This window comes from Xyrauchen texanus, chromosome 2, assembly GCF_025860055.1.
Source record: "Xyrauchen texanus isolate HMW12.3.18 chromosome 2, RBS_HiC_50CHRs, whole genome shotgun sequence".
Taxonomy (NCBI): Eukaryota; Metazoa; Chordata; class Actinopteri; order Cypriniformes; family Catostomidae; genus Xyrauchen; species Xyrauchen texanus.
Window position 1 is genome coordinate 49,672,160 of NC_068277.1, and position 21,030 is coordinate 49,693,189.

The 21,030-nt window shown below is 46.3% G+C and overlaps 1 protein-coding gene across 3 annotated transcripts in view; it reads left to right on the forward strand.

The window, feature by feature from the left end:
* Window positions 1-267: 267 nt before the first annotated feature.
* gc2 (guanylyl cyclase 2) overlaps window positions 268-21,030 on the forward strand; it is a 34,126-nt gene continuing 13,363 nt past the window's right edge. For 2 of the 3 annotated variants that reach the window (XM_052142072.1, XM_052142062.1), the window contains exons 1-13: window positions 268-511; window positions 2,330-3,139; window positions 3,623-3,927; window positions 4,081-4,435; window positions 4,654-4,738; window positions 5,588-5,684; window positions 5,776-5,901; window positions 14,791-14,871; window positions 14,988-15,164; window positions 15,956-16,112; window positions 16,218-16,367; window positions 16,621-16,769; window positions 16,926-17,089. In XM_052142072.1, coding sequence (XP_051998032.1) covers window positions 454-511; window positions 2,330-3,139; window positions 3,623-3,927; window positions 4,081-4,435; window positions 4,654-4,738; window positions 5,588-5,684; window positions 5,776-5,901; window positions 14,791-14,871; window positions 14,988-15,164; window positions 15,956-16,112; window positions 16,218-16,367; window positions 16,621-16,769; window positions 16,926-17,089 — 2,714 coding nt within the window. In that variant the 5' untranslated portion in view covers window positions 268-453. The remainder of the gene's footprint in view (window positions 512-2,329; window positions 3,140-3,622; window positions 3,928-4,080; window positions 4,436-4,653; window positions 4,739-5,587; window positions 5,685-5,775; window positions 5,902-14,790; window positions 14,872-14,987; window positions 15,165-15,955; window positions 16,113-16,217; window positions 16,368-16,620; window positions 16,770-16,925; window positions 17,090-21,030) is intronic. The other variant, XM_052142081.1, reaches the window with a different exon arrangement.

The window sequence follows — 21,030 nt, forward strand, 5'->3', positions numbered from 1 at the left end:
GCGAGGAGTGAGTGGTCTTCTTTTTGTCTTTTTCTTTTACTTTCTAAACTTATGCATAATTATATATTCTGTATATTCCAATAATATAATACATTCTATATATCTTCCTGACCAGTTTTATTAAGAGCATGTATAACTCTGTTAAGTGTCCATCACACAGGCTGAAAATTGGATTTATATAATCTTCAGGTCGTTCACTGAGGTCAGCATTGGCATCATACACAGCAGAAGAGGATTATAAATTTAATTCAGTGCTGGCTGAAGCACTATAAGGGTGTATAAGAAACAAACGCCTCTGGATTGGCCGTGATTGTACTAGCTGCTCATATTTTGATTTATTTCTTAATATTTTTGCACGTTACAAGAAATAATTGCTCTTGGACACTGATTTTTGCACAAGGGTACAGTGTTTACATGGAGAGGACACATGGGCCACTGTTCTTACTGTCATAGATGAAGACAACAAGTTATGACAATAAGCAACCAGAGAGTACTTTGACAATTAGAGTCGGTAAGCCAAGTCCAGTTGTTTGTTATCATCGGTTAAGTAATTGGTGTCTAGTGTAGTATTACAAAATGCACAAAACCAGTATTAAACTGTAGTTTGGAAAACATTTAAATCATAAAACAATTAAATGTTGTAATTCTAAATGATAAATATTGTATGAAATGTACTGTATTGTCAGCTGTATGTCAGTACTGTAGGTTTCACTTTCAAACTGTGTAGAATTAGTTTACTATTTGTTTTGGCTGTGAGGTTTACAATAAACTCCAGCAGCAGCACAGATATACTACATTGACACATATGCACAAGTAGAAGGATTTGTCTGGACATTGTAATTCATGCAATTACCATAGTGCTAGTTTTAAATGATCAGTTATTGATAATGTCAAAGCCAAAGTGATTCATTATGCCAAATATAGTAGAGGTCCTCAGGTCATTCTGTAAAATGGTCTACCATAATTATAAATGCAGTCTGTTGCTAGGTTTAACATTACTATGTGAAGTTTTGTTTGAATAATGCTGAGGGGGCAATTTCAAGCATTAATACATTTTGGTGTACACATAACAGGATTTAAGGAATCCTCTCACTCTCAATCCTACATCAGTAATGATCAGCAGCACAAATCTTTCCTGAGCTAGATTCTATTCGACATATCCGCAAACACATTTTAGGCAATCAGGTTTGTCAGTCAATTAAAGGGATAGTTCACCCAAAAATGAAAATTCTCTCATCATTTACTCTCATTACTCTCATGCCATCCCAGATGTGTTTGACTTTCTTTCTTCTGCTAAACACAAACAAACATTTTTAGAAGAATATTTCAGCTGTTTGTCCTTTCAATGCAAATTAATTTTGAAGCACCAAAAAGCATATGAAGGCAGCATAAAAGTGATCCATATGACTCTAGTGGTTTAATCCATGTCTTCTGAAGTGATTCAATAGGTTTTGGGCATGAACAGACCAAAATATAACTAAAGATTGAAATCATGATCAAAGGACATACAGAGCTGAGACATTCTTCTAAAAATATATGTTTGTGTTCAGCAGAAGAGGGTTGGGATGGCATGAGGGTGAGTAAATAATGAGAGAATTTTCAGGTTTGGGCAGCCACGGCCCGTGCGTTTTAAGTTTAGGCCTTCAGTGCGATTCATGCCATTAAGAAAACACAGATTCAGAATGAATAAGACTGTAAGCCTTTCATACATTATGGTTTCATCAGGGTACATGGTTACTTTTCAAAACTTGATCCAACACTGAATGCTCAAGCAACCTAATTTACACTTAGAAAACTCCTGATGTTGCTATAACAATGCAAAAAGCACTTACCAATTTGCCTATAGTGAAAATCAGCACTCATTTCCTGTTTAATTAATCAATCGCACAATCATGCAGAACATCTCAGGTTTTTAAATCCATAAGGATCTCTTTCTCAACGGCAATACCAACAGTAATGACATCCGACTCGTCGGCAAGATCTCGCACTCTTCACTTTCATATTATGTCAAATAATTAAGAGATTCTGTGGAAATTCTGAAGGCCTGACGGGGTGGAGCTCAGACTCATGCGCTACTAAAAGGTCAATGAGAAAATATTTATTTATTAGGCATGTTACGCCAGCAGAGAAGGCTTTGTTGTCCCTGAGTTTGGGGAACTATCCCTTTAATCATCCTTGTTACTATAATTACCCAGATAAAGGAACAGTTAACCCAAAAATGAAAATTCTGTCATTATTCACTCACCCTCATGTTATATAAAACCCTATGTTGTGACAGACTCAGTGAGTCACCATTCATTTTCGCTGCATATTTTTTCCATGAAACTAGGAGGAACAGCTCCTGTGTGTGCCAGTGTGTGGCTGAGCTGTTACCTTGCAATGCAACGTCGATCCAGTGCCTTTCACAACTTACTTCCAACATGGGCCACCAGAGGACTCCAGACCCTTGATCAAAGAGCTAATATCTCAATTCATCACAAGAATACCTATTTGTGTCTCTGGCCACTGTGGTCCACTGTAAGCCTTCTGTGCCTCTGCCTGCCACCTGCCTCCACTGCTGCCACCTTAAGGGTTGGGGTCGTGGGGCCTTGGTCATGTGACCCTCTTTTTACTAAAGCTGAGCCCAGCATGGCTGCACGATTAGCTGTGGAGCGCATCAACAAGGATCCCTCCCTCTCACAGGGCATCACATTTGATTATGTCATTCTTGAGGAAGACTGTGATACATCACAGTCTTTGGCCCGTTTTCTTGGTTACTATACAAGGGCGTCTGGGTTTATTGGCCCAATTAACCCAGGCTACTGTGAAGCTGCCTCTCTGCTTGGAAAGAGTTGGAATAAAGCAGTGTTTTCCTGGTCCTGTATTGGTTATGAGCTGGATGACTCTCGTAGTCATCCTACTTTTGCCCGCACCATGCCCCTCCCTACCCTTGTGCTGCTGAGCTTCATGCGACACTTTCACTGGGCACATGTGGGCATCATTTCATCAGCTGAGGATGTCTGGATGGAGACAGGCATCAAACTGGCCAATGCCCTGCAGAGTCATGGAATGCCAGTTGGCATAGTGACATCCATTGGTAATGACCACACCAGTGTGCGGAAGACCCTGGCAAAAGTCAAGAAGGTGGAGGGTCTCCGCTGTGAGTTTTAAACAATGTTAATACTGTTGTATATCTTTTGTGTGCTCTCATGCAAAGCTGTAACATTTACTATTTTTTTCCTCCATCTATGTTCTATATTATTCCATTACTTGTATTTCAAGTCCTTTGATACTGATACTTTTTCAGCATATGTTTACAATAAGATATTGCACAACAATTGCTTATTTGAAGGCCTACTTGGAATCTGCCTGAATACCTATCACTCTCAAGTTTTTCCAAATTTCCCACCCCATGCATGTTCATTTATCACAATGTTTTACTAATTTGATAATGCTTTCAGCTACCAACAAGTGTACAGTTCTCTTAGCTCGGTTTAATCATTTCCACATACATTTTCACAAATTTGTCCCCCTAAAATCATTGCAGAAAATGCTAAAAAGTCCACAGATTCTATTATGGCCTGGTCACCATTAGCCTTTATCACTATTTCTATCTGTTCTCACTTTTTACCTCTGTTTGCAGTGGTCATTCTCTGCATGCATTCAGTGCTGATTGGTGGAGGAGCACAGAAGTTGCTATTAGAAACAGCTCATGATATGCGGATGACAGACGGCTCGTTGGTTTTTGTACCATATGATACCCTCTTTTACAGTCTTCCCTACCATCGCATGGTCCAACCAGCCCTACGCCACAACAGCAAGCTGTTACGAGCCTATGATGCTATGCTAACTATTACTATTGAGTCTCAGGAGGAACATTCATTCTACCAAGCATTTGAAAAGGCCCAGGAGCAAGGGGAGCTGCCCATGCAACTTAAACCACAGCAGGTATAAGCAGGGTTACATAACATGGGAATAATACAGTACAAATAAAACCAAAAAAAATTAAATAGGCTACCAACGAACAGGAAGAAAATAACATATTGTAGATACTGTATTTCGAACAACAACATCAAGCTAATAAACCTTCCCATCCAATAGGTGTCCCCATTGTTTGGCACCATCTACTCTTCCATCATGTTCATGGCCCATGCTGTGCAAAGAGTCAGGGATTCAGGTCAGTGGATGTCTGGGGGCAATATTGCCCAGAATGCCCGAAACCTGGTATTCAAAGGCTTCAGCCATTCCATACAAGCAAATTCTTCTGGCTTTGGCATTCTGGACTATGTGGTGCTGGACACTGATGGCTTTTCTTGGGAGTTGCAACCTACATACCGTATAGACATGCAGACAGATATGGTGCGCTTTCTGGGTCGGCCGATTCATTTCCCTAAAGGAGGACCGCCAAAAACCGATTCCAGCTGTTGGTTTACACATGGGATTATGTGCAGTGGAGGTCAGTAGGGATAAGGACTAGATCTATATGATAAGCCTACTCACTCATGATTAGTGTAGAAGCCAACATATTGTGGAGTTCAGTCACATCTCATGTTCTTGTTTGTGTACATCAGCATACAAGCAGATGCACAATAAAACCTGCACATTTGATTTGTGATAATTACATTTCCTGTCATTTCAGATTTAAATGATTAAACAATTCCTTCTTTTTTACAGGTGTGAATCTATTCCGCTTGGTTTTAATCTCCCTCTCTGGTTTTTTGTTCATCTTCTTCTTGATTGGCTGTTCTTACTTTATCAGGTATTCATCAACAACACATTACACTCAAATTTGTCACTAAGTTTGATCAGCGTGTGCACAGCGTGTTTCATTTCAAACTTTCAGGACATAACTTCATTTTTCTAGCATCGAGAGAAATGCATGTAGGACATCCTTGACATACTGTACTATTTGACACATTGTTAAAATAATAATTAAATATTCATATTACTGAAGTAAAGCACGCATACACAAATACTCATACCAATATATAAAATATTATAGACAATCTCTCACCGTATTCAGTAATATGGCTGATTCGCCTTTTCTGAAAGCACATCATGCCAATCTGTCGTTCAAAACATGACACAACTAGTTCTAAATCATCCTCCATTGTCAATAAACTTGACAATGGAGTACTTGCTTTTGATGAAATCATGGAAAACATAAATTATATTCATTTGTCATCCCTGACTCTTTCAGAAAAATGTATCCCTGGTTATCTTTGAACCTCGGATGATTGGTTTTAACACCGTTTTAACATTCGGGCATTTGGTACAAAACTTGGTTCATTATATAGCATGATGCACATCAATCTGCTTTTTATATACTGTTGGTCATGCTTCCATATTGTTTTTCTGATCTTTTTTGCTTCACTTCAGTATTACCAAAAAACTAGCAGTTCTTCATTCGTGCACAAATCTGTTTGTTTTTTAACAAATCTTTTCAGTGAACGAATCATTCTCGTTTAATCCATTTTTGGTCTTGAACGAATCAGTTGGATCAATGATTAAATGAATTACTCATTACACACCGAACACATCAGTAAACAAATCTGAACGAATCTCTTTGGTGAAGGTAAAAGACTCCCTTTTTTTATGTTTTGTATAGGCGTAGAATTAATCAAATCCGATTGGTGCGGGGTCCTAACAAGATTCTACTGACTTTAAATGATATCACATTCATCAACCCATCTCTAAGCAATAAGGTCAGGGTCACTAACACAAACATATGCAAGCATACACACAAACACACATCACATCAACACACTCTAATAACTGATTTTGTCTGAGAAACAGAAGCTGAGCTTGGATGACAGCAAAGCCAGTGAGATAAGACTGAGCATTTCAGAGCAAAGCCACAAGTCTCCATTGTCCAGTCAATCGCCAGCCACCTACGAGAATTCAAATATTGCCATTTATGAGGTAAAAGAAAAACGTTCAACAGGCTATCCACAATCCACAATGTGTCTCCCATGAAATTAATGAAAGGGGCATTTGCTTGGGCCCCTGTAGCCCCCATACTGTGTACATTGGTAGGTTCTCGTATTGAGCCTTTGCTCCACTGGTTCAAGGCCAGGGCAATCTGGAGCCTATCGTAAACCAGCTGTGCTTTTCCACTGAACTGAGAACCGATCATTGATTTAACGGGTTACTGTCTACATGGTAGTTTCATGTGGCTAGTTCAAACATAAACAAACATAGAGCGTCACAGTGTGCTTTTATACAGCTTTTACTTTTGTTTTTAAGGTCATACACTGGTGGCCAAAAGTTTGGAATAATGTACAGATTTTTCTCTTATGGAAAGAAATTGGTATTCACCAAAGTGGCATTCAACTGAGCACAGTGTATAGTCAGGACATTAATAAAGTGAAAAATTACTATTTTCATTTGAAAAATTATTTCAGAACTACTTAAACTTCTTCAAAGAGTTCTCATCAAAAAATGGTTAAAGTGACGATGGTCAGAGTGATCGCCAATAGTGGATGCCTTTGATGATGTCAAATATTGGCTCATTTTCCCATTAATGTCTTTTAAATTATTATTATTATTAGACTATTATTATTATCAATTTAATATTACAAATAATTTGCCTCGCGGCACACAGACTCGCGCTTGAAGCAACACACTTTATTATATTATTAGGAACAGATGATAGGAAAGCCATCTATCCGCTGTTTGTACGGAGACGTGCAGTCTCGTGTTTCTGTCCTCAAATGACCTCAGACATCTCAGCTCAGGAGGTGCTTTGAGTTCAGTTCACTTTACACAACTCTGTAGTCTATACATCTGTGATTAAAACATAAAATAATCCAAAAACACGTTCACCTCAAACCATGATTTATATTTCAGTGATTATTATCATCATTATAATTATTATTTTTACATTTATAATTGTTTTTGTCTTCACTTGTGTAAGTAATTTTCTGCCGGCATGTTTAGATGGATTTCCTGACAGTAAATGGAACGGTGGTTACTTATAGGAATATATATATATATATATATATATATATATGTTTTTTGATCACTTCGTTATTTTAATTAGTTTTTTTGTTTTATTTGAGTTCAATTTGAATTTAGAAATGTATTTGATTTGAAGTTGAAGATAAAGTTTTTCATAAAAAACAAAAAATTATAATTTCAACGCAAAATATTCACCGATACCCCAGGGGTTGCCGATGTAATTGGATATCGTGATATATATATATATATCGTGAAGGAGGGAACAAAACAGATTTATTCACACACGATGTATTTCCCTGGACAACAAAATATATGACCGATAGAGAATGCACAGATGAATTTGGTTCTTTGCCAGAGAGATGTTGCCCTTCACAACTGTTGTAAATCCATCTTTCAAAAAGTTGAACGACACATATTTTAATTGCACTTAATTGTTTTTCCAGTTTAATTAGAATTTTTTGTTCAAATTAATAAAAAATACTCTTGCTTTATTGTGTAGTGTAGTGTACACCTTTGTAAGAAATCTTCCATTTTTTTGGCAGTTTCAAGCATTGTATAGTCTTCCTTCCTCAAAACAATGATTGACTGACGAGTTTCTAGAGAAAACGTATCGGTTACCTAACGTAACCTCAGTTCTCTCTAGATGAGGGAACGAGTATTGCGTAAGCTAGCTTACGCTACGGGAAAGATTCATCTTTTCTGAGATATTGAAGCCAAAAAATTATCCTTAATTTTTGTATCCATTGTCAACGCAGTGCGGCAGCTGCAGACCTTGAGCGGGCTAGCTAGCGAGCTCATAGGTTGCTCTGCGGCAACTGCTGCAGCCTATAGACGAGCTTGGGCGAACTCGCATCCAATGAGAGGCGTCCGCGCGCTCACTGCATCAAAGCCCGCCAAAAAGGGCGTGACTAGAGTGCATATAAGCGTAGTTCGTAGGCTGGAACCCTGGTTTTCATTGACTGAAGCGAAAAGTCGCTCGTGGCGCGAGCACGGCCGGCTACGCAATACTCGTTCCCTCATCTAGAGAGAACCGAGGTTACGTTAGGTAACCGATACGTTCTCTTACGAGAGGTTCTCTCGTATTGCGTAAGCTAGCTTACGCTACGGGAACCCATTGTCAACGCCGTGCGCGCCAAGCATCCACTGTATAAGCCCCAGGGAATTAAGGGGGACCCGGGGGAGCCCTTATGAGTGGGGAAATAATATTTGGCCGGCAAGAATGCGGGTCATTGATTGTGTAATACATAAGCACATAGTAGGACGGGAACGACAGAGCGGCGGTGCCGGTCTGTGTGGAATGTGTCCCATCAGTGCAGCTCACCAGGGGAGCTGTAGCGTATTAAACCGCTAGTAGTTTTGCCTGCAGAGCGGGCACTTCCATATTGTAAAATCTGACAAAGGTGGAGGGGAAGTCCATCCCGCTGCCACACATATGTCGTGAATGGAAATTCCGCTGGACCATGCCCACGAGGATGCCATGCCTCTAGTGGAGTGAGCCCTAATGCCCAACGGGCATGGCAGGTCTTTTGACGCGTATGCAGCAGCAATAGCGTCCACTATCCATCTAGATAGTGTCTGTTTCGAGGCGGCGAGACCTTTGGTGCGCCCTCCGAACGAAACGAAAAGCTGCTCGGAGCGTCTGAAAGCAGCGGAGCGTGCAGTATACAATCTCAGTGCTCTGACCGGGCAAAGGAGATTGGCGTCGCGTTCGCTATCCGGTGCTGGCAGCGCCGATAGGGAAATGACCTGTGCTCTGAAAGGAGTACCGATCACCTTGGGAACATAGCCGTGTCTAGGCTTTAAAATGACCTTGGAGTCACTTGGTCCAAACTCAAGACACGCAGCGCTGACAGACAGCGCGTGAAGGTCTCCCACACGTTTGACTGATGACAGGGCAGTCAGAAAAACGGTTTTGAGTGAAAGGTATTTCAAATCCACGGATTGAAGTGGTTCGAAAGGGGGGCTTTCATAGTTTCGAGAACTATAGAAAGATCCCAGATAGGAACCGATGGGGGCGCGGGGGGTTCATCCTTCTAGCTCCCCTGAGGAAGCGGATGACCAGCTCGTTTTTACCCCATGACTGGCCGTGCAGGGGTTCAGCGAACGCCGCAACGGCCGCCACATACACTTTGAGCGTGGATGGGGATCTGCCCTCATCCAGCAGCTCTTGTAGAAATACGAGCAGCGACGACACCCCACATGTCCGTGGGTCCAGGTCTCTGTCGGTGCACCATTTTGAGAACACAGACCATTTTGACGCATAGAGTCTTCTCGTGGAAGGGGCTCTAGCGTGTATGATGGTGTTTATTACTCCTTCTGGCAGAGCGACGGGTAGTCGTTGATCACCCACGCATGCAGCGCCCAGCGCTCTGGGTGGGGATGCCAGATTGTGCCGCGAGCTTGAGAGAGGAGATCTGCTCTCACTGGGATGGGCCACGGCGCTGTCAGTGACAGCTGCGTAAGCTCCGGGAACCATGTCTGATTCTCCCAACGCGGGGCTATGAGGAGCACCGAGTGACGCGTTTCCCTGATCCTCTGCATTACCTGTGGCAATAGCGAGACGGGAGGGAAGGCGTAAAGCGGGCGTCTGGGCCAGTCCTGGGCCAGCGCGTCCTCGCTTTTCGAGAAAAATACTGGGCAGTGAGAGTTCTCTTTGGACGCAAAGAGGTCTATCTCTGCTCTGCCGAATAGGTGCCATAACGTCTGGACTGTTTGAGCGTGCAGGGACCATTCCCCTGGGGGAATATTGTCTCTGGACAGTCTGTCCGGGCCGTCGTTCAGGTGGCCTGGCACGTGCGTCGCCCTCAGCGAGCGCAGGTGGCACTGGGACCAACTCAGTATGCGTTTTGTCAGATGGAAGAGGTTCCTGGATCTGACACCGCCCTGACGGTTTAGGTAGGATACCACAGATCTGTTGTCCGAACGGACCAGGACGTGGTGACCCTGAATGACCGGGAGAAAGCGCACGAGCGCGTACTCGACCGCTATCATTTCCAGACAATTTATGTGAAGGAGCTTTTCCTGAACTGACCATAGGCCGAAAACCGGAGAGCCCTCGCAGACCGCGCCCCAACCCGTGTTGGACGCGTCTGTCGAGATGACTTTTCGGCGAGATACAGCTCCCATTGTCACTCCCCGCTGATACCATTCGGCCACTGTCCAGGGCTGCAGAGCTGATATGCAGGTCTGAGTCACCTTGATGGGCTGGCGGCCTGTGGCCCAAGCCCGGCGAGACGCGCGGGTGTTTAGCCAATGCTGAAGCGGGCGCATGTGCAGTAAACCCAGCTGAAGTACTGCTGCGGCTGAGGCCATGTAACCTAGCACTCTCTGGAATTTCTTCAGAGGCGTGAGGCTGTTCATCTGAAAAGATGCGGCTAGTCGCTGAACACGGCGTGCGCGCTGTGTAGATAAGCGAGCCGTCATTGCCACGGAGTCTAGTTCTATTCCCAGGAAGGAAATGGTCTGACTGGGCTGTAGTGAGCTCTTGGTCCAATTGACTGCAAGACCCAAACTGTTCAGATGGCTGAGGAGAACTGCTCTGTGAGACAGAAGCTCCATATGTGACTGAGCCATAATCAGCCAGTCGTCCAAATAGTTCAGAATTCGCAAACCCTGACTCCGCAGGGGTGCGAGCGCCGCATCCATGCACTTCGTGAAAGTACGGGGTGCTAAGGACAGGCCGAACGGAAGGACGGTGTATTGATAAACCTGGCCGTCGAAGGCGAATCTCAAGAATGGCCTGTGACGGGGATTTATCTGAATCTGAAAGTATGCATCTTTCAGATCGAGAGAAATAAACCAGTCCCCCTGGCGCACATGCGCGAGGAGTTTCCTGATTGTAAGCATTTTGAACGGTCTTTTTGCAAGCACCTTGTTCAAAACCCTGAGATCTAATATGGGTCTGAGGCCGCCGTCTTTCTTGGGAACAAGAAAATAACGGCTGTAAAGCCCCGACTCGCTCAGAGAGGGTGGCACTTTTTCTATGGCCCTTTTGCACAGAAGGCTTGCTATTTCTGAACGAAGCATGCACGCTGCTTCCGTGTTCACAGTGGTTTCGAGCCGCGCTCTGAAGCGAGGGGGCGGCGATCGAACTGTAGCAAATAGCCCTGTTGTATTGTGCTTAACACCCACTTGGATATCCCTGGAATAGCTTCCCACGCTTTGAAGCGTAACGCTAGAGGGTGAATGGCCAATTCGCTCTGATTGCCGCACACAGAGCGCTGAACAAAATGTGTGAGCGCGTTTAGTGTGTTCATGCATGATTGCTCGCAGACAGCATGAACAGGCTGTTTTGTGAGTGACTTCCCGATTGGAATGAATGGGGAAAGAGTCACATCTGTTACGTGATGCGCAAGCATAGTCATGGGCACGGGACTTACACACAGAGGAATGGTTGCTGGCCGTGTAACAGAGCGGGCAGAGAATGGGCGCGCGCACGCATTTGCGGGCGCATTTATTGACTCTAGCGCTCGAGCGGTTCGTAACCGCTTTATGTGAGCGTGCTCTGGTGGGGACACGAGACATGCAGTGCTTGTGTGCAGAAGTGAACACTGGATTGTGGGCACATTTTCTACACATAGGGCTGGTCGTGTGACAGAGCGGGCAGAGAATGGGCGCGCGCACGCATTTGTGGGCGCCTTCATTGACTCTGACGCTCGAGCGGTTCGTAACCGCTTTATGAGAGCGTGCTCTGATAGGGGCACGGGATGTGTTATGCTTGTGTGTAGGGGCGAACACTGGGTTGTGGGCACTTTTTCTACACATAAGACATGTTTGCTCTTTACAAGATTTATTTGGGTCGCCGTGAAAACGGCGTTTGAGTGCAGGCAAGCGGGCAGTGTCACCGGCTTGTTGGCTGCTAAATTCACCACTGTAGTAGCCTGAGAGAAGGGGACTGACAGGGGGTAAAGCTTTGACAGTGGTCCGGCCGCGGCGGGACTGAGCCGTCGTTTGTTCAACACAGTTAGGAAGACTTCGGCTGCTCGGGTTTCAGCGTTACCTTAGATCGAGGCCCGCGGGGGAGGCGGTCTGCGGCGGCTGTCTGAGCGCGATCGAGGGCGGCCGCCCTGTCGACGCTGAGAAGTCTGAGATTGTTGAACTGGGCGCTGTGAAGAGGCTCGTGCAGGAGGCTGATCACGTGAGCGGCCTGCAGAGGAGCTAGCGCGACGCGGCAGGAAGAGGTTCATGGCTTGGGTGGCTTTCTGGACTTCTGAGAAGCGGTCAACAATGCCACTCACCGCGGAGCCGAAGAGACCGGTTGGAGAGAGCGGTGCGTTGAGGAACGTGGAGCGCTCTGCTTCTCCCATGTCGGCTAGTGTTAGCCATAAGTGTCTCTCGGTCACAGTCAGCGAGGCCATGCACTTCCCTAGAGCTTGGGCTGCAGCTTTGGTAGCGCGAAGGGCGAGGTCTGTCGCGCTTCGTAGATCAGTAACAGCCTCTGGGTGCCTGCCTTTCTCATCCCACTCCCGAAGAAGGTCTGCTTGTAGGATCTGTAAAACGGCCATTGAGTGCAGAGCAGATGCGGCTTGGCCGGCGGCGGAATAGGCGCGGCCAACATAGGCGGAAGTCGCTCTGCAGGCCTTAGACGGGAGCACAGGCTTGGAACGCCATCTCGCGGAGGGCGGACAAAGGTGTGCTGCTACCGAGTCCTCGACCGGGGGATGGAGGAGTAGCCTCTCTCAGTGGCGCCGTCCACCGACGCGAGAGAGGTGGAGACGTGTGAACGGGTCCTGGCTGAAAACGGAGCGTTCCACGACTTTGCAAGCTCCGTATGTAATTCCGGCAGGAAGGGAGCGGCCCGGGCCGCGGGTGTAGAGCGGCGATGGCTTTGAAGAAAGCAGCCGTCGAGTCTGTTGGGTGCCTGCTCAGGGGGCGGTGACCACTCGAGCCCGAGGCGGTCGACGGCCTGTGTGAGGAGGCGTGTTAACTCCCCTTCGACTCCGGCGCGGGTCCTGCTGGATTCCTGGGCTGAGGAGGAGGCTTGGGAGCCTGTCCACTCCTCGCTGTCCGAAGCCATGATGGAACAGCAGCCCTTATCCTCCGCTTCGTCATCCGAGATGGCAGCAGTGCGGCCGCTCGGCGGCAACTGCGCGTCCCGGGGGCGGGGAGGGTGAAAGCGATGCTCGAGGGAGAGGCTCCGGCGAGGCAGTCGCTTCAACCACAGTTTCCGGCAGCCTTTGTGAGCGGCGCTTCTTCCTGCGCGGCTGAGGGTAAGGCGGCGCGGCGGTTTCTGCTTTGACCGCTTCGAGTCGAGCCCGCAGGGTCGACATCGGTAGCTCCTCGCAGAAATCGCATCCGCCCTCAGTGAGGGCGAGCTCTGCGTGCCCCAGTCCCAGGCAGAGAGCGCAGATGATGTGGCGGTCTCCTGTGCTGAGAAGGGCGCGACATGAGGCGCAAGTGGAGCGAGGCATCTTGAAAAAGACGCTCGTACTCTTTTGTGAATAGTTCTTGAGAACTAGCTTGCTTAATAAAAGGATACGTCGTCGGATGGCGTAGCTCGCAGGATGGCTGAAGGTGGCTGAGACGGCCGGCTTCTTCTAGCGCTGTCCACGCTTGCTAGATGCCCCTCAAACGGCGACGCGGCTTCCAGGTCAGCGATGCGGAGAGCTTCGCTGAAGAGATGAAAATCAGGGTTCCAGCCTACGAACTACGCTTATATGCACTCTAGTCACGCCCTTTTTGGCGGGCTTTGATGCAGTGAGCGCGCGGACGCCTCTCATTGGATGCGAGTTCGCCCAAGCTCGTCTATAGGCTGCAGCAGTTGCCGCAGAGCAACCTATGAGCTCGCTAGCTAGCCCGCTCAAGGTCTGCAGCTGCCGCACTGCGTTGACAATGGATACAAAAATTAAGGATAATTTTTTGGCTTCAATATCTCAGAAAAGATGAATCTTTCCCGTAGCGTAAGCTAGCTTACGCAATACGAGAGAACCTCTCGTAAGAGAACTGTTTCTTTTTTCTTTGCCATTTTTGACCTAATATTGACCTTAAGACATGCCAGTCTGTTGCATACCTTGGCAACTCAAAAACAGACAATGTTATGCTTCATTTAACAAACCAAATAGCTTTTAGCAATGTTTGATATAATGGTAAGTGATATTCTACAACCAAATTAGCAATTTATCATGATTACTCAAGGATAAGCTTTTGGAGTGATGGCTGCTGGAAATGGGGCCTGTCTAGATTTGATCAAAAATGACCTTTTTCAAATAGTGCTGGTGCTGTTTTTTACATCAGTAATGCCATGTGTGACATTCCTTTTCTACCCGCTCCTGTTCTAGCGGGTGCGCTGACAAGGAGGCTAAAGGCTACAGCCTCTAGCGTCAGTTGCTAGTGCACCTCTTGAGGTAAGGAAAGTGAGGTTTATACACATTGCACAGCTATCTATCAGCTGGCCACTGTTACACTCACCCCCCAAAATCTCACTCCCATCCGGGTCACAGCACCATTGTGACTCTCCTGTTCTACCCGCTCTGTACAGGACTCCAACCAGCATCTCCAGCATGGGATTCGGATGCGCTAACAAGGCTACAGACTCTAGCGTCAGTTGCTAGTGCACCTCTTGAGGTCAGGAGTGTGAGGTTTATACACATTGCACAACTATCTATTAGCCACCATTACACATGACTATACTTTGTGTATACTTTGGCATCTGTTGAATGCCACTTGGGTGAATTAAAGAACCAATTTCCTTCCGAAACAGCAAAATCTGTACATTATTCCAAACATTATTTTGGTTCAAGAAACCTAACATAGTATGTGGACTTAATATATGTATAGTAAAATGTTTAATACTTCTAAAGGCTCCTGTAATGTGTACTACTTTGAAAATTCATGTTGTTGATCATTTGGCAGGGTGATTGGGCATGGCTGAAAAGACTTCCGTATGGAAACTTCCGAAGCATTACCCCTAAAACCAGTGATGTATTTGAGCTGGTTGGTTGTCTATATTATTATTGTCTATAGCAAATATAAAGTTTTAGTGCTCATTTGAACTGTTTTTGAAATGCAATTAAACAATTGTTGATCAATTGCTTATCTTCATACTCCAGATGAAAGATATGAGGCACGAGAATGTTAACCTCTTCCTCGGTTTCTTCCACGACTGCGGAGTCTTTGCCATAGTAACAGAGTACTGCTCTCGCGGCAGCTTGGAAGATCTGTTGTTTAAAGAAGATGTCAAACTGGACTGGATGTTTAAGTCCTCTCTCATTCTGGACCTCATTAAGGTGCTGTAACTAGAAGACCAGGAATGTGATTGGATGAATTTCAGGTTGAAGTTTGTTATAAACATACATTTGCTTTAGAAATGTATGGAGCACTTAAGAAAACATTTATAATGTCTTTAGAATAAAGTTGTTTTGTCATAAAAAGGACAATTAATTGTCATCTTAATTTTTGACCATAAAAGTAAAGATTTTTTATTTGATTTTTAATGGATGGTCCCATCTCTGAGTCCCAACCAAGCCTTCCAAGTTCACAGGGATCCCTAAACTTACAAATTTGCCTACAAATAACAAAATGAAGACTTTTTATGTGATACAATATTGCAACCTTGTGACATTTTTGCCCCACAACCCCATGGTCATTTGATCTGGCATTGATTTGCAGTTACATGAAGATCACATATAAGTGTGTGTGTGTGTGTGTGTATGTGAGCTTGTATTTATCACTTTGTGGGGACCAAATGTCCCCATAAGGATAGTAAAACCCGAAATTTTTGACCTTGTGGGGACATTTTGTTGGTCCCCATGAGGAAAACAGCTTATAAATCATACTAAATTATGTTTTTTGAAAATGTAAAAATGCAGAAAGTTTTCTGTGAGGGTTAGGTTTAGGGGTAGGGTTAGGTTTAGGGGATAGAATATAAAGTTTGTACAGTATAAAAACCATTATGTCTATGGAAAGTCCCCATAAAACATGGAAACACAACATGTGTGTGTGTGTGTGTGTGTGTGTGTGTGTGTGTGTGTGTGTGTGTGTGTGTGTGTGTGTGTGTGTGTGTGTGTGTGTCATGCAGGGTATGAAATATCTTCACCATAGGAACATCAGTCACGGAAGGCTTAAATCCAGGAACTGTGTGGTTGATGGGCGTTTCGTGCTTAAAATCACAGACTATGGCTACAATGAGGTGTTGGAAGCTCAGAAATTCCCTTATATTGAACCGCCAGCTGATGGTATGAATTTCTTTGACAGTTTCTATATGTGTCTCATTACTGTTATGCTCCACATTCTTTTTCTCCTACATGCATTGAATGTTAATGCTTATTGGTAACCTGCAGACCTTTTGTGGACTGCCCCTGAGATACTGCGAGGGTCCCACCCTGGTTTGTACGGCAGTCACCCTGGTGATGTGTACAGTTTCTCTATCATCATGCAAGAGGTGGTAATGCGAGGGCCTCCATACTGCATGCTGGAGCAGTCTGTTGAGGGTAAGTCAAATGACCCTGCTAGCTAGACAGTCACTATTGAATGACTATATTGAAAATGTTTTTATTAGAATATTTGTAAAATATTTAATATTTTAGTATGGCTGTGTTAGATTTCAAAACTTGGATGTAAAGGTACAGTATTGTAAACAATAGTCACTGACCTTTATATCGTCCAGGCCACTAAATCTGCCTTTTACTATTCTTTATGATACCTATGCAATGTCTTAGCCTTGAATACTTCTGGATCATATAGAAATTATCCAGAGGGTCCAGAAGCCTCCTCCAGTGTGCCGGCCCATTGTATCCCCGGATCATGCTCCAATGGAGTGTATTCAGCTTATGAAGCAGTGCTGGAACGAGCAGCCGGAGAGAAGACCCACATTTGATGAAATCTTTAACCAGGTGAACATCAAGAAGTCAATTCTATTTTCTTGACAAATTTAAAATGTGTATATCCAAATAGTGGAGAAATAAAGCTAAATTAATTGGAAAACTAAGATTAAGATCACACAAGTGAACAGTATATCTTTCCCTCATTTCTCATCATTCTCTCTACAGTTCAAAAACGTTAATAAAGGGAAGAAGACCAACATCATAGATTCAATGTTGCGAATGTTGGAACAGTACTCCTCCAATCTGGAGGAGCTGATCAGGGAAAGGACAGAGGAGCTGGAAATAGAGAAACAAAAGACTGAGAAACTCCTCACACAGATGTTGCCTCCGTAAGAGACAGAAACACACAACTTGCATGATAAGTTTAGATAAGTTAACAGTTAAAAATGTTCATTCACACATACAATTTAAACCTCATGTTCTGTTTAGGGTCTGAAACACCCTAGTGAAGTGATTCCCAACAAGAGGTACGCATACCCCAGGGGATATATGTTAAGTTCCAGGGAGTTATGTTAAAATAATTTGATTTTGCTATGCTTATGTATGGCTTAAAAAATTTATCAAAATTAGGTATGGGTTAAAATATAGATTTTCCAGTTAATCACAATCTTCATTTGAACAATCCCACTGTCGATCGTTTACTCTATGTGAAGACTGGCACCAAGATCTTTTCACTGAAAGTTAACAGTAAAGGTTTGTTTAGGCTCATCCCGTGTGATATGTCCAAAGATGAGATCCACACATTCCATTTGTCATTGAATAATATTTCTTTTAATACCCTTTCTGTTCAGTTTGGTGATAAGAAAAATAAAAAAATAAATAAAAATAGCCAATTCTAATCAATAATTAACCGAATTCACTAAAGAAAACATGCGCGCCATCACTTGTATGTGTTCACTGGCTGAACTGACGCTATTCTTAAAAAGACAGTACTATATTATACTTGTAAATAGTACAAATTATGCATGTAAACAATAAAGGGGGTCCTACCCAGTTTCCTATTCTTTCAGGGGGAAAAGACCCGTGGAGACCACACCTGCCCAGGAAGGGGAAGGTAAAGTGGTAAATACATCACATGGGCCACTCAAGTCGCATGTGGGAAAGTGGCGCGGTGGTAGATCCAGCCTCAAGGAGGGGGGAGTTGCTACAACACTGCTACCGGAGGGCAGCTGGAACTGCCTAAGCGAGACGCGGGTCCACTCGTAAGGGGACCGTACTGCGGAAAATACACACAGGAGGAGTCCACGCAGGAGTCCCGGCCTGTGGAGCACCTATTCCAGTACAGGGTAGATTTGAGTACCCGCAGTGGATAGGGTCGGCGAATTCCTCCGCTGAATTGTGGACCCAAAGGGCTAGGGAGGAGTCATCCAGGGATCCAAATGAACGGGATCTCCTGGGAGAGAAAGCGCACAGTTTTACCTCGGCCGAGGGAAAGGGCGGTAGGTGCAAGCGATCCACCCGGTCAGTACATCAGCATGCACTGAGTTCTACCGGCTTGGACCTGAGAAAACACGGGACGATTCTGACTCAACCCTGAGATTGTAAAACCTCGCAAAGTTATTAGGTGTTGCCCAACCCGCTGCTCTACATATGTCTGCCAGGGAGGTGCCCCTGGCCAGTGCCCATGAGGACGCAACACTCCTTGTTGAGTGTGCTCGGGCCCGCAAGGGGGGGCACGGACTGGGTGGGATAGGCCAACGAAATGGTGTCCACTACCCAGTGGGAAAGCCTGTGTTTGGCGACAGCGTTCCCTTTCCGCTGTCCACCAAAGCAGACAAAGAGCTGCTCAGAATGTCTAAAGCTCTGCATGCAGTCCACGTAGGTACGCAAAGCATGTACCGGACACAGCAATGAAGGGGCTGGGTCTGCCTCCTCCCGGGGCAGCGCTTGCAGGTTCACTACCTAGTCTCTGAAGGGCATGGTAGGAACCTTGGGCATGTAGCCCATTCACGGTCTTAGGATCACATTTGTGTCTGACAGAGGCAAGTGTCGCTGATAGAGAACGCTTGCAGGTCCCTGACCCTCTTGATGGAGCCGAGCGTGATCAGCAGGGCAGTCTTTAGAGAGAGGGCCCTGAGTCCAACTGATGCTAGCGCCTGAGTAAAGTTGCCTGGTAGAGGGGGCTCTGGCTTGGTTGATCGTGTCTACAACAGTAGGTGGTAGACCAGCTAGATCTTCCACGTCCCGTCAAGGGGCCAGACGTGGAGGTTCCAGAGGTCTGGGTGCGGATGCCAGAGCGTGCCCCGTCCCTGAGAAAGAAGATCTTTCCTCAGGGGAATTCGCCAGGGAGGGGCTATCGCGAGGAGTACAAGGTCCGAGAACCAGGCCCGGGTGGGCCAGCAGGGAGCCACTAGGGTGACTTGCTCCTCGTCCTCCCTGACCTTGCACAGCACCTGTGCAAGAAGGCTCACTGGGGGAAATGCGTACTTGCGCAGCCCCGAGGGCCAGCTGTGTGCCAGTGCATCTGCCCCGAGGGGAGCCTCTGTTCGGGAATACCAGAGCGGGCAGTGGGAGGTCTCTCTCTCGGGAGGCAGACAGGTCTACCTGGGCCTTGCTGAATCGTTTCCAAATCAGCTGGACCGACTGGGGGTAAAGCCTCCACTCTCCACCGGTCAAGCATTGTTGTGACAGCGCATCCGCTACCACATTTGAGTGGCGCACAGCGACTTGAGACGACGGGCGGTCGTGACATATGGCGGGAGCATATGCCGCCTTGGCGATGTATGTACGCTACCGCTGTGGTGCTGTCTGACCTGACTAGGACATGTTTGTCTCAAACTAATGGGGGAAACTTCCGCAGGGCAAAGAAAACAGTCAGCATCTCTAGGCAATTGATGTGCCAGCGCAGCGGGACTCCTTTCCAATGGCCCGCTGTTGCGTGCCTGTTGCACACGGCACCCAACCCAATCTGGAGGCATTGGCCGTGACCAGGACACGTCGGGACACTTGCTACAAGGGCACTCCTGCCCGCAGAAAGCAGAGATCTGTCCAGGGTTTGAATGTTTGGCGGCAGGCGGGGGTGACCATCACATGGTGCATGCCGCGGTGCCATGCACGTCTCGGGACTCGTGTCTGAAGCCAGTGCTGAAGTGGTCTCATATGCATCAACCCCAGCGGCGTGACCGCCGCGGAGGATGCCATATGCCTCAAGAGCCTCTGGAAAAGTTTTAAAGGGACCACTGTGCCCAGCCTGAAGGTGGCAAGGCATTCCAGCACCGATAGCACACGCTCGTTGGTGAGACGTGCTGACATTGAAACTGAGTCTAACTCCATGCCGAGAAAAGAGATGCTCTGAACCGGGGCGAGCTTGCTCTTTTCACAGTTGACCTGGAGCCCCAAACGGCTAAGGTGCATGAGCACCTGGTCTCTGTGAGGGCATAGTAACTCTCGGAGTGGGCCAGAATGAGCCAGTTGTCGAGGTAATTGAGTATGCGGAGCTGCCTCTGCGATTTTCGTGAAGAAGCGAGGGGACAGAGACATGCCGAAGTGGAGGACTTTGTACTGATACGACTGGCCATCGAACGTGAACCGTAGGAAGGGTCGAAGGCAGAATTGAGACGTGGAAGTACACGTCCTTCAGGTCTACCGTTACAAACCAATCTAGATTGCCGGACGCAAGTTAAGATGTGTTTTTGCATGAGCATTTTGACGCGTCCCGAGGCTCTGCTGCTGAGAAAGGACTCAAAGCACTTACCTTGGGTGGGTTAGTGACTGAGGAGGAGGGCCAGTAGAGGCGTCCTCTGGACTCATCAGAACCGGCCGGCCGGGGAACAGTCGTGGGGCTGAGGGCGGAGAGTCCTCGTCCAACGTGCCGGAACTGTTGAGGTGTGGTGGCAGAGTGCCATGAGAACGGCATTTGCGGGCCAGGTGACCCAGAGACAAAGAAAATAGCTCTTTTACTGAGAATGTGGGTACCGCAGCCCCATCTAGGACAGTTGCTGATAAATTCAACAAAAGATTCTCCTCCCTGGCCCTCCACTTGGGACGGAGTGGTCTGCTTACCCGCTCCGGAGCTAACATCTTGGTCCCTGGGTCGACTGTCTCAGGAGCGCATGGGAGCCTTCTGGGTCCTCGAGGGGGGTGTCTGCATCCTGCAGGGTGCGTGATGCACGGGCTGAGAGCTGGGCCCGGGTTGAGGCGGAGCAGGGCGTATCTTTGCTGCAGGAGGATGCCCTCGGCGAGCAGACGGAGCATGGCCCATTGCGGCAGGTTTGCAGCGGGGCAGGATGTGTGAGATGGCCTCCTTCTGCTTCTTCACCGTGGAGAACTG